The sequence below is a fragment of the Misgurnus anguillicaudatus genome, chromosome 5 (genome assembly GCF_027580225.2).
Source record: "Misgurnus anguillicaudatus chromosome 5, ASM2758022v2, whole genome shotgun sequence".
NCBI classification, from domain to species: domain Eukaryota; kingdom Metazoa; phylum Chordata; class Actinopteri; order Cypriniformes; family Cobitidae; genus Misgurnus; species Misgurnus anguillicaudatus.
Genome location: NC_073341.2, coordinates 16,243,092 through 16,256,071, shown reverse-complemented (window position 1 = coordinate 16,256,071; position 12,980 = coordinate 16,243,092). Strand labels below are relative to the sequence as shown.

At 39.8% G+C, this 12,980-nt stretch overlaps 1 protein-coding gene across 3 annotated transcripts in view; it reads left to right on the top strand.

The window, feature by feature from the left end:
• Positions 1-12,980, top strand: part of magixb (MAGI family member, X-linked b) — an 80,873-nt gene that overhangs the window by 43,322 nt on the left and 24,571 nt on the right. For all 3 annotated transcript variants that reach the window (XM_073867641.1, XM_055168343.2, XM_073867642.1), the window contains 7 exons: positions 1,616-1,799; positions 2,223-2,293; positions 5,051-5,218; positions 6,188-6,728; positions 6,814-7,369; positions 7,443-7,506; positions 7,673-8,053. In XM_073867641.1, the coding sequence (XP_073723742.1) occupies positions 1,616-1,799; positions 2,223-2,293; positions 5,051-5,218; positions 6,188-6,728; positions 6,814-7,369; positions 7,443-7,506; positions 7,673-8,053 (1,965 nt within the window). The remainder of the gene's footprint in view (positions 1-1,615; positions 1,800-2,222; positions 2,294-5,050; positions 5,219-6,187; positions 6,729-6,813; positions 7,370-7,442; positions 7,507-7,672; positions 8,054-12,980) is intronic.

Genomic DNA, 12,980 nt, shown 5'->3' with positions numbered 1-12,980 from the left:
AATTTAGTCATCATTCAGGTGGAGAAAGTGGTGATATACCTTTTCCATGTAACAGTAAACTGGATTTGAAAAACACTCTTGCTGTATTATACTGTATAAATGTAAAAGGGCAAACCAGGCTTCACTTTTTATGAAGCGTGTCTTGTGCAGGGGGCTGCTACAGATGCTTTACCACCAATTAATGTCCAAACAAATGTGTTTACTAAACAACAAACAAATGTTTTTACTAAAATAGCATTTGCATGCTCAAATTCATAGTCATATCTATGACTCTCTTGGCATCAGTGCTGTTAAAGCATATAAAGTGTGTATATACGACACCATGACCCATTGTGTATGTGTGTGTTTGTGTTTAAAGCTGTGTCTTTGTTTCTGATGGGAATATGCTAATTACCTTAGTATACAGTTTGGAGGTTGCAGATGTTCAGGCGCCAGCTGGGGAATCTTCATATCCACTTTTCTTTATGTACATGTGCATATGGTATTTCAAACAATATAAAGAGATCTTTTTATAGTAATGAATAGTTTGGTAAATCTACTGTAATAGCCACGCAATGCACTCTAGATGATTGTGGCACCTAAATAAAACTAAAGTTAATACTTTAGAGTAAAAATTTTTTTACAAAATGCTACTAAATTATTGATTAAAGACCCAATGAAATTACTTAATGAAAGCAGCTTTCTTATTTAAAAATTACATTTGAGAGGACTGAGGAGACATTGCATTGTTTTTGAATGTTTAATAGTGTATTGTTGTATTGAATTATTTTGATGTAAAGTTATTGTTGCACACAATAAGTAAGTTAGGAAGTAATATGATTTGTTTATCTACACAGCTTTTAGTTTATTGTTGCATCAATGCATGTGAAGGGACATTTATGATCTAGTAAGCATTGGACTGGACAAAAAAATCTGTACAGTGAAATGAGGCATTATATATTTTTGGTCAATTTTCCCAGAAATGAAAGGCAAAACCTTTTTTCGTATTTAGTGTAACTTTAATTTTGATAACAATCTTGTTATTGTTTTTTACAGTTCACATAGGCTGAACGTAACAAAAAATTGATACCAGACACATATTTGTCAGAAGACAGAGTGCATGTCACCAAAACTGTCCAGTCAACACTTTCACAACTTCACTTTGGTTTTGACTATCTGTGCACTTTTGTCTGTCCTGGTCTCTTCACCCCATGGGCAGTGGCATGGATGACAGGGTCATTGATCAAAGCATGACATTGAAGTCAATCAACAGAGGAGGTTTACATACCGATCTGTCTTTATGGATTGAATGTACTGCTCCATGTCTTGGATGCTGACCCTGCTTGGATATCAGAACTGACACTAAAGTGATTACCTTTAAACTTTAAATGTGGCTCTGCGAGGAAATTAAAACTTTGTTTGCTTTTAGCTGTAAGAAATGTGTCTTAGTTTATTAATTTGTTTTTATGCATATAATAGTGATACAGCCTGTAGCAAAAAATTAACCAGTTAACAATTTAATGGAGAAATAATTCAATAAGTCTTCAAGTAGTTTTAGCCAGAATATGCTTGATTTGTTTTTCAGTCACCTATTTTATTTCTTACATTTCTTGTTATTTCTCTGTTGGTATTTTAGGGGGTTCGGCAGCTGCGAGCAGTGTCCCCGCCCACACCTCATCCCCCAGCCAATCACGACACTCCAGTGGAGGAGATGGCAGTGCCTTGGAGAATGGGGTCGGTCACCGTAGAGGTGCACGGGTGACCGGATCTGAAAACTGGGAGATGATATACAGCGACTCAGGGAATCCCTACTACAAAGAGTAAGAACCATAATGATGAGTATATGAATTGTTTATATTAAAAATGGTAGTTGTTAGAAATGGTCATCATGTACTCATCCCAATGTCAGTCCAAACCTGCATGACTTTGGAAAAATGTTCTGGTTGCTTTATGGCTTCAGAAGTTTTTCAATGTAAGTTTAATAAAATCAAGGCATTAGGTTCCGGTTCCCATTTACTGTAAATGCAAAACATATAAATATAGCGTTACATAAGTAAGTCATACAGTATGTGCAGCATGACAATAGGTAAATGCTAACATAATTTTGTGTCATTTTTGTGTGTTCTTCCTCTTTAATTGTGGCTGTGCAAGTGTGGATAACAGTTTGTCTGCAGTCAAGTGTATATAGTGTTCTTCTCTTATATGAGAACACTGACATCTTGTGTTATGTGTTTGTCCTGCAGTCAGCATCTAAAGCTGTCATCATGGTGTAACCGCCGAACACACAGTGCAGAAAATATCTCAATGACTGAAAGTAAGATTTTGCCCTTTCATTTCTGTTAAGGTTCAGATGACCTCTCCTTTCTTTTATACATTTTCATAAGGAACATTAAAAGTTTTTACTGTTGGTCAGTATATTTTTATGTTTGCTTAAAGCCTTTGGATATAAATAAATCACACAAAATGGTAATAAACATACAAGGATATTAAATTAAATTAGATTTTAGGCCCGGTAAGTTTCCAGAGCTTCAGTTATGTTAGGTTTAGACCGCTTTAAAGTGATTTTGGAAAACAAATGGACCTGTGATTATATAACCACCCATCTGTAGGTGTGTGTTGTTTGTGTTTGCAATGTTTAGGATCATTATCATGATTAAAGATGCGTTTTTGCTTATCATTTGCTTTCCATTAAGTATGGCCAGATAAATCACAGCCACTGTGGCAGGCAGTCGTGTATCTGCCAACTCAATTCTCCATGGGATACTTTGTCATTGGATGGCACTCCATACTTTATATGTTCTTTCAAATACTTTAAACGCCTCTGCTGTTAAAGGCTTTCAAAGATGAAACATAATCCATCATAGAGATGTTGTGAAATCTAACCCACACTTAGGCCACAGTTTTGTGACAACATGCACAGTAAGGAGGCACATTGCCACAGAAGAGATTACTAGCCCTGGTTTCCACTACATGCATAATACACAGTCAGAAAAAAGGGACAGAACTACCTTCTCTGTCGCTGTCATTTTACCTTTATAAAACATAATATAATATTGTCGCTCTTGGGGTACATCACTGTATCTTACAGGACTTACAGCATTGTGTACATTTAATTAATGGTTTGCACCCCTAATATGTAACTTGTTCAAAATTGATACAAAATAGGTCCTTAGGGTATAATATTGTACCCCAAAAGGTACAAATTTCAATGTGTTATATACATGTACAAATATGAGCCTTTGAGGGTCCCACCGCAGTGATAGAAAATTTACAGCTTAGTACTTTTTTGACACTGTAGAGTAATTTTAGGAGATATAAGAATTAAATCTTTTTTCCTCTAAGCATCCTAAAAGCTATTTATTTTGGAAAGCACAATAAATTGTTGGTAACTTCAGTGTTATAAATATGTTTCTTTTAATGTATTAATTGTAGTGGATACAATACACTGATTATATTATTATTGTTTTTAGATTATCTTAAAACTTTTACTCCATACTTTTATAATGTGCATAATAGGGATCGACCGATATGGATTTTTTTGTGCCGATACCGATTTTTGTTTCATCAGCCTTAGCCGATGGCCGATACAGGCTGCCGATTTTCTTGAGCCGCTACTGCTTTTGCTCACTCAATTTACATCATAAAAATGACACAATGATGCCAAATGTTACAAGTCTCAATTAAAAAAGTAACATTTATTGAACACTATATTTAACCAATAGTAAAAACAGGTAAAGGTGCTATGGAACCATGAACTGCACTCTCCACAATGATGAGGAACTGTCAGCAAAGGATATTGATTTCTAGCACTTTACTACAAATATACATAGAGATGAGAAATAAAAAAACCCTTTGTCCAGCTATGATCAGCTGTTAGGCTGAGCTTTTGATGTTGTCATGGAAAGGTTGGTTGTTTTTAGTCACATGACCTGCAATCGCTTTCGGCTTCCAGCACTCTATTTGTGAATAATGCCGGAAAAATCTGCAAATACAGCAGCCACGTATCGCCATCGGCCGATACACATAAAACTCGCAAAAATCGGCCCGATATATCGGCCGGACGATATATTGGTCTATCACTAGTGCATAATGTATTACTGTTATTACTGTATAGTACAGCCATGGAAGAAATTAAGAGACCACTCTCTTAGTTTTGTGTTTAATTATCATTTTTACAGGTATTGTGTCCATTTCAATTCAGAGTCTGTTAAATTTCAACAAAAGCAAACCTCATGAGTGACAGCAATGTAAAAGACTGAGCGTGTGCCAAGACACATGAAAGATGTGATTTAAAATCAGGGTTATTTTATTATATATTCATTTTAAACTGTTCCTGAAATACATGTAAAACTAGCATTGTGTTGCTTACAATTTGAACTTGTTTTTAAATCATTTGCTCAATTCAATTTTCTGCTAATAAAAAGCATTATTTATTATTACTATAGAAAGAATTATTGCCGGTAGGTGACAGAATGAAATAAAAATGGTACAGTAATTTTACTCAAACCACTATAAATACTGTAGTACATTCAAAAGAATGTACTGTAAAAGAAACTTGCAGTGGTCTCTTATTTATTTCTGCAGCTTTATAAAACCATTTTTGTTGAAGTTAGTAATAGATCTGAGTTCATCTTTAATGGTCTTCACATCTACAGTACAGTACTTGTCACTGTAGATGCAAAAACAACTGAATATGTTAATAAAAGCAGTTTAGTAAGTAAGGCATGCAATGCATCAATACTAGCTGTAGATGGCACTATAAACATACATTTAAATTTGAGAGTTTTAGAGAGAGGGTCTTTTTGCCTGTTTTAGTTGGTTTTGGTTGTTTTAATTTTTTGGTAAAGCGTGCCATGTGTCAGTCTAATCCCTGGATCTGTTGTTCTACTTGATTTGATCAAACAGTCTGTGCTCAGACATGCAGATGCACACAAAGTCCATCTTACCATCTGTCTCTTTTTATGTAAAATCTGTTTTTTATTAAGATTCATTTTCAATGTTTTTTTCAGTCTGGCTGTCAATCAAGAATCATAGTTTTTATTTAAAATCATTTCTCTCTCTTTATTTGTAGTGCTAGAATTTACAGATCAGCCAAGTGAACTGAAGGGCTTCACTATTCACACCCGTCTGGTGAAGGGCTCGCGGGGCTTCGGCTTCAACATTGTGGGTGGCAGCAGACCGCGGGAGTTCCTGCAGATCTACAGCATCACCCCTGGAGGACCTTCATCCCTTCACACCGGTAAACACACACAGCTTTACTGTTTGTAGTGTAAAAGACTAATGGGGATGATTACATCTTTATTTCTTTATACTCTTTTTTATAGCAACTATACAAAACTAAAGATAAGAAAACAATGCAGATATTTACAGGTCTGACTCAAAAGATAACACATCAAACTCTAAAAATGACATAAAAACCCCATGAAATGTGTCCGCAGGGTTCTTCCATATCTTCTAAAGCCGTAATGTAGGTGTATGTGAGAAACACTTAAGTCATTGACAAAGCAATCACAGAAAATCTTGCCCTATGCCATGAAACAGTTATATTTGAGATAATTATAGTTTATTTTAACCATAATTGCTTTCAAATGATTTAGCACAGGAACTGCATATTTATGCCTGCGTGATAAGGGCTGCAGAGAGCTATAAAGGTGATTTGTGCTAGCAACTGTGAAATAGGCAAATTGACTAAACAGCTACTCTCGTGTCATAATCACTAACCACCCGCAATTCAGTTTAACCAGTCGCTATCTGCAAAAGAATATCACACAGTGAATGTTTCAATTAAGCTTTACAAACCTACTTTTTAAGTTAATTTAATTATAAATTGCCCTTTACAAAACTGCATTTTAAAGAGGTAATTCAGGTGTAAAAAATACGAAATCATGGTACTTTGTTTCATCCTCTACAGTCATGCATCCAGAATTGACCTGCATGATGGAGAATTGACCATGCAAATTCAATTCAGTGCAAATTTTTAGGTTATGCCATTAAATGATTTGCATAAATGATGGATTAATCTGTCCCTGATACTCAGAGTTGTTTGAGGAATAACTGAATACTAAGTTTCAGAGAAACGTGCAGAATGTATGAAATGAACTGAAGAATATACTGCAGTAAATTTAAAGTAATATTAACTGTGAAATGGTGCAACAGTGGAAATAAATTGTATGTAAATTGAACTCATGTACCCATTTCCCCTTTGCAGCGGACATTCTGGTATACATTAATGATACCTGTGTGCTGGGCTGGTCTCACCGGGAGGTAGTGGAGATGTTGAAAGTCATTCCAGTGGGTCACACTGTAGACGTTGTGGTCCGACGGGGCTACCCAATGCTCTTTAACTCTGACGGATCTCCAAAGATGGCCCATTGCAGGCTGACAGATTCTCCAAGCCGTAATTCACCTTCGTATCTACCTCCACCAACCACCACCCAACCCAGGGCTCAAGCTCCTCTACCATACGCCCAGCCACATCTAAACCAGAACGGTCCTGTGTGTTCTGACTATGAGAGGGGATCCTCGAGAAATTTCAGAGTACGGCAGTCACGGTTGAGTCTGGATGCTAACGGTAATTCATCACCTTTTAGTTCACCCCCAAGAGCTCCATCATCATATGGGTACTCCAATGGTTACGAGAGTGGGTACGAAAGACCACCTCGCTCCTCAAGAGGGATCAGAAGGTTACAGAATGCAGATCTGGCCAGCCAAAGTGACAGCGAGGTGGTGTCTGCGATTGGATCACAAAGGTGAAATTATTTTGTACTGCAAAAATGATCTTTGCAGTGTATGGTGCCCAGATGTGACTCACACTCTCTTTATATCCTCACAAAGGGCTTCTTTTATCCGCAACCACAATAACAACTCTCTGTCCACCCCACCACCTCCCCGCCTATGCTCGAACTTCAAATCTTCTGAAAGTGACCTTTCCTCGTGCACTCCACCGCCCGTATCTCGATTGCCCCACGCAGAAATAAGTCCCGGCCCCATGTCTTTTTCCCCCGGAGGAGGAAGACGCTACTCCCATCTCCGACAACCCCAGCACGCATTGCTTACCCCACCCCACAGCGCCCATTCAGACGGGCCTTACTTCACTTTTAACGGAACGGCCAGTGCTAGCAGCAGCCCGAACAGCAGCATCCCATCACCGGGAGCGATCAGCGGCATTATCGGAAGTGGGTTTCCAGGTAACGGGGAGTTAGTACCTGTCGCCTTGGCTAAATGTGAAAGGGGGAGCAATATGGGGTTCAGCGTCACAGCAGGGGGTTACGGAGGGAGACAGACGATTGTGAAGAAGGTCTGGGATCACAGACAGTGTAACGGACTTCAGTCGGGAGACGCCATCGTCAAGATCAATGGAGCGGATGTACAGAGTCTCAGTTTTGCACAGGTAAAGAGAAACCTGAATTCAGTTTGAGATTTGTGTTATTTGTGCATTTATTAATGTTTCTTTGTTATTCAAGGTCCAAAGGATTCTGCAGGAACACACCAAAAAAGGAGAGGTTATTCTGCTGGTTTACAGAGGGGGTAAGATACTGTATATGTTTAGATATTACATTACACACAGTGGAGTCCAAAAGACCTTGAAATAAATATTTAAAGACACAATGAACAATAAATATGTAATATATATGATGAAATAAAAGCAATAATAACATTCGTATTTACAGTATCCATCGTCCCTTTTTTGTAGGTCCTTCACATTATTCCATTTCCCCTAATTCTGTACGTCGACTAACTCCGCCCCCTCCACGCTCCGCCTCTGATTCTGAAGTCCCTTATACCGATTCCAACCCGTTAGCGTCCAACTCCCTTACCCCGCCCTCTCCAGCACTGGTGCGCTCGTCATTGGTCCAGAGCACCAGCTTTCTGGATTCTGTACCTGTCACTCTCACGCTTGAGCCGCGGGATTGGATGAGTTCAGAGGAAGGCGGGACAATGCTCAGTCCCCGAGTAAAAGCAGAGGATAAGGAGCCGGCCACTAAGCTACGAGGGTATGAGGTGGAGCTAAAGAGGAAGTCAGGTGAAGGATTTGGATTTGTTATCGCCTCTCAAGACCTGGAGAACGGTAAAGGTGAGTAGTTTTAATGCAGTCCCAACATTATGACATAACTACATCACAACCACCTTAAAAGATTATTTAACACAGTCCAGTGTTATTATGCCCTCACATAGATTAGAGGCAGAGCTGATAAATGTTTCATTGTGAAGACGTTGGAAGTATGGCAGTTGTGTCTTGGAATAAACCAGCACTGCAGATTTTTGATGTCTTGTCTGACCCACTCGGTTAAGACCATTGAGGTCTTTATTAATGAGTTGAATCAGGTTTTATTAGTATGATGGATTATCAAAACCACAGCGAAGCTGGTTGCTGTCATTTTGCAGAATATTCTTAGGGGCCGATCACACCAAACACGCTTTAAACGCCTGAAAACGAAAGGTGGACAACAATGCCTTTAAAAAAGAGATTTCAAAAAAGAGCAGTGCACTGCATTTTTATATTGCTTATAGGCAACCACCAAGGTCGCTGTCCTGTCAATCAAATATTGAAGCTTGAGCGCTCTTTTGCTGTTAACTGTCATATTAGCAGAAACTTTAAAAAAGGCGACCTTGAATGAGGGTAATGGCACATTCACACCGGGCGCCAGCCTTAAAGGTGCTCTTAAGCGAATTCACGCGTTTTAGACCATAAAACATTTTTGGTTACATACAGCAAACATCTCCTCACTATCTGCTTGCTGCATGTCCGCTGATCAAACTGTAAAAAAACGTGATCTCTGTAGATAGCCTAGGCTCCACAAACGGCAATAAATACACAGTGGCCAAATCTACAAACAGAAACCATAACAAAGTGTTCCAGGCAATAAACGACAAGAAGGATTTGTGGGTGGGGGTTGGGCACGTTCATGAAAGCACGGAAGGGAGGGGGAGGGGAGGACTTAGCTACGCGGCGTTTGTTTGAAAGCAGTTCAAACATCAACAAAAAATGACGTCTCACAGATTCGCTTAGAGCGCCTTTAATGCTGCGTTTACACCAGCCGCGGTAGAGGCGGCAAGCGCGGGTGATTTACATGTTAAGTCAATGCAAAGACGTGATTAGGCATCTTGCAGCGCGTTACGTTTGGTAGGCGTGCCGCGAATGGCACGGAGCGCGTGGAAGGCGTGCCGTGTTCCGCGCGAATTGAGTGTTGCCGCGAGTTGAATAATCTGAACTTTGGTGGATTTCCGTGCCGCGTTAACCAATCAGAACCTTAGTAGTATTTACGTGATTACAGGATGCGAATGACTAGATTTTCACGCGCGCCTTTCATACGCGAATGAAGCGAGTAAACTCAAATGTTGTAGCGTCCTACTACGAGCGAATAGTGCGTTTTTTGCCGCCTCTACCGCGGCTGGTGTAAACGCAACATAACAATTGAAGGAGGGTGTGTTTAAAGCATGGCCAACAGCCAATCACAGTGGCCGCAACACGTACACATCCTTTGTTCCACAGTCTTTCATTAACTTAATTGGCTTGCTCTGCACTAGGTTATTTGCATAAGGCGATCTGATTGGCTAAGTCACGCGTTGGTGCTTGAAATTTTCAACTTCTGCCACGAGCAGTGACGCAACATCGACGGATCCACAATTCAGTTCGGCAACGCATGATGTCACCCATTTAAAGTAAATGAGATGCGTTGATGCTGACACCCCATGTAAATGTACCGTAAGAGGTGCAAAAACACACAGGAGACAGTGAGTGAGTACAGTTCGGTTGTTTCAAGCAACTGTAAACTTCTGTCACCACAACAGAATGCCCGCCTTTCCCCTCATTCAATTGGATAAGGGAAAAAACACAAATTACGTTGGCCACTTTTCTGTTCACACTGAAAATTACAGCATTGACATTTCTGCATTTAGCAGACACTGTAAGCGACTTACAGTGCATTCAATCCATACATTCCACAACCTTTGTGTTGCTGGCATAAGACACTGAGCTACTGGAACACCTGTACAACATGACAAAATGCACTCCAATTGGGCAATTATTCAACCAAAAAGAGTAAGTCATTTTGCATTAATAAGACATTGAATAGCTGTCCAAACACAGACCAGACATCTAGGCTAAAACTTTTTGCACAACCAGTAGAGACAAGAAATAAATAAGTAACAAAGAAGTGGTATAAAACCATGAAAATGTAAAGTACATTGCAAAAGTATTTCACTTGGGGCAACAGAATCATTCTTAATTCAATACAATATGACTGAGTGCCTAATACATATGCATAGTGAACAGTACATCATTTGTTACACTACATAATTTTATCATTCCTGCACTTAAACTGAATCCATTCAGATGGGAAATCTCTAAATCCTTTAAAATCCTTGAAAGCTCCTTTTTGAAAACTTTTTCTTGAAAGCTATAATTTAATCAAATCATGTCATTTGATGTTTGGCTTGAACCTAAAGCATTAGAAGTGTAAAGAGGCCACAGACTGTGTTATATGAATAAATCGTCTTTTTTAGCGGCAGCTGTATTAGCTTTGCTGACTGACAGTCATTTAGAGTCATGCCAACATTGAGTCCTGCCAACACACAGGCCCGGATACACACGCACCCGTCCTTCTCCCTCCCACTCTCCTATACCTAAGTCCACAATGACCTCATTTTGCTCAGTGTTTCTTTGCTTTTTATCCAGGCCATGGCTCTCACTAAGAGCCCGAGCATCTAAAAAAGTGCCTGTCCCCAATGTCGCAGCTGTTTCCGTGTATTTTGATATGAGAGATTCTTCTGTTTGAATAACAGAGAGAGAGATTCTTCTGTCCTAACTTGATCTATTTAGTTTATGTTTAGTACTGTGATTTTGTATACCGGCTCCGAAAATCATTGTTGAGTTTGAAGGACCCGGGCTTTTCAACTCAATTCCTGAAGGGCAACCCTACCACCAACACACCTAGGTTGCATCCATAATCGTGCATTGTGACAGTACACAGTGAATTACATAAAATAAGATTTACTTACAGATCATTAATATGTTTTATATAGTATGTGTGGGTGTAGTATGTATACCTTCTGGACATACTACATCCGCCAATTTTTTTCATGTTCATTCACCTATAACATACTGAAAATAGTGTACTCAGGTGTTGTTAAACAAGTACAATTTATCCTTGAGCAATACATATTATTGTACTTATATCACTTACACTTGAAAAGGGCCCCCAAATCACATCTTCTTGTATTTTTAAATGATTCATTTATTGACTTTGAGCTTATATGGCCTTATGGGATAGAAAAGTGTCCATTCAATGAGTACTGAGAAATCACTCCAGAAGCACTAGACTGTGCATGTATTTCTCACTTACTGTTTTGTGCACATTGGGCACAAATTTTATTGGGCATGCCAATAAAATGCATTTTAATGGTAACTGAGCTATAAGTGATTGAACACCCTGCTATTTTGCAAGTTCTAATCCAGAAATCACAATGTATGAACTATTTATTTGTATGATACAGCTGCAAATAAGTATTAGAACACCTGTCTATCAGCTAGAATTCTGACCCTCAAAGACCTTTTAGTCTGCCTTAAAATGTCCACCTCCACTCCATTTATTATCCTAAATTAGATGCACCTCTTTAAGGTTATTAGCTGCATAAAGACACCTGTCCACCCCATACAATCAGTGAGAATCCAACTACTAACATGGCCAAGACCAAAGAGATGTCCAAAAGACTCTAGAGACAAAATTGTACACCTCCACAAGGCTGGGAAGGGCTACGGGGAAATTGCCAAGCAGCTTGGTAAAAAAGGTCCACTGTTGGAGCAATCATTAGAAAATGGAAGAAGTTAAACATGACTGTCAATCTCCCTCGGACTGGGGCTCCATGCAAGATCTCACCTCGTGGTCTCAATGATCCTAAGAAAGGTGAGAAATCAACCCAGAACTACACGGGAGGAGCTGGTCAATGACCTGAAAAGAGCTGGGACCACCGTTTCCAAGGTTACTGTTGGTAATACACTAAGACGTCATGGTTTGAAATCATGCATGGCACGGAAGGTTCCCCTGCTTAAACCAGCACATGTCCAGGCCCGTCTTAAGTTTGCCAATGACCATTTGGATGATCCAGAGGAGTCATGGGAGAAAGTCATGTGGTCAGATGAGACCAAAATAGAACTTTTTGGTCATAATTCCACTAAACGTGTTTGGAGGAAGAAGAATGATGAGTACCATCCCAAGAACACCATCCCTACTGTGAAGCATGGGGGTGGTAGCATCATGCTTTGGGGGTGTTTTTCTGCACATGGGACAGGGCGACTGCACTGTATTAAGGAGAGGATGACCGGGGCCATGTATTGCAAGATTTTGGGGAACAACCTCCTTCCCTCAGTTAGAGCATTGAAGATGGGTCGAGGCTGGGTCTTCCAACATGACAATGACCCGAAGCACACAGCCAGGATAACCAAGGAGTGGCTCTGTAAGAAGCATAAGGTTCTGGCATGGCCTAGCCAGTCTCCAGACCTAAACCCAATAGAGGATCTTTGGAGGGAGCTCAAACTCAATGTTTCTCAGCGACAGGCCAGAAACCTGACTGATCTAGAGAAGATCTGTGTGGAGGAGTGGACCAAAATTCCTCCTGCAGTGTGTGGAAACCTGGTGAAAAACTACAGGAAATGTTTGACCTCTGTAATTGCAAACAAAAGCTAATGTACCAAATATTAACATTTAGTTTCTAAGTGGGAGAACTTGCAAAGTAGCAGGGTGTTCAAATACTTATAGCTCAGTTACCATGACATGCCATTTTATTGGCATGCCTGGCACACATGAACAATGCCAAAGTCAGATTACACATGTATTACACACGATTACTTCCCTGATGGGCAAACCCCTCCACTCTGCAGTCATCCAAGGATTAAATTGTTCGCTCCTTTATCGCTCCTCCTCTTATCTCCATCTCTCTCTATTCCCTCATTTTCTCTGCCTATGTCGCCCTCCCTCTGTCGCTCGCTCTCTCTCTCCTCT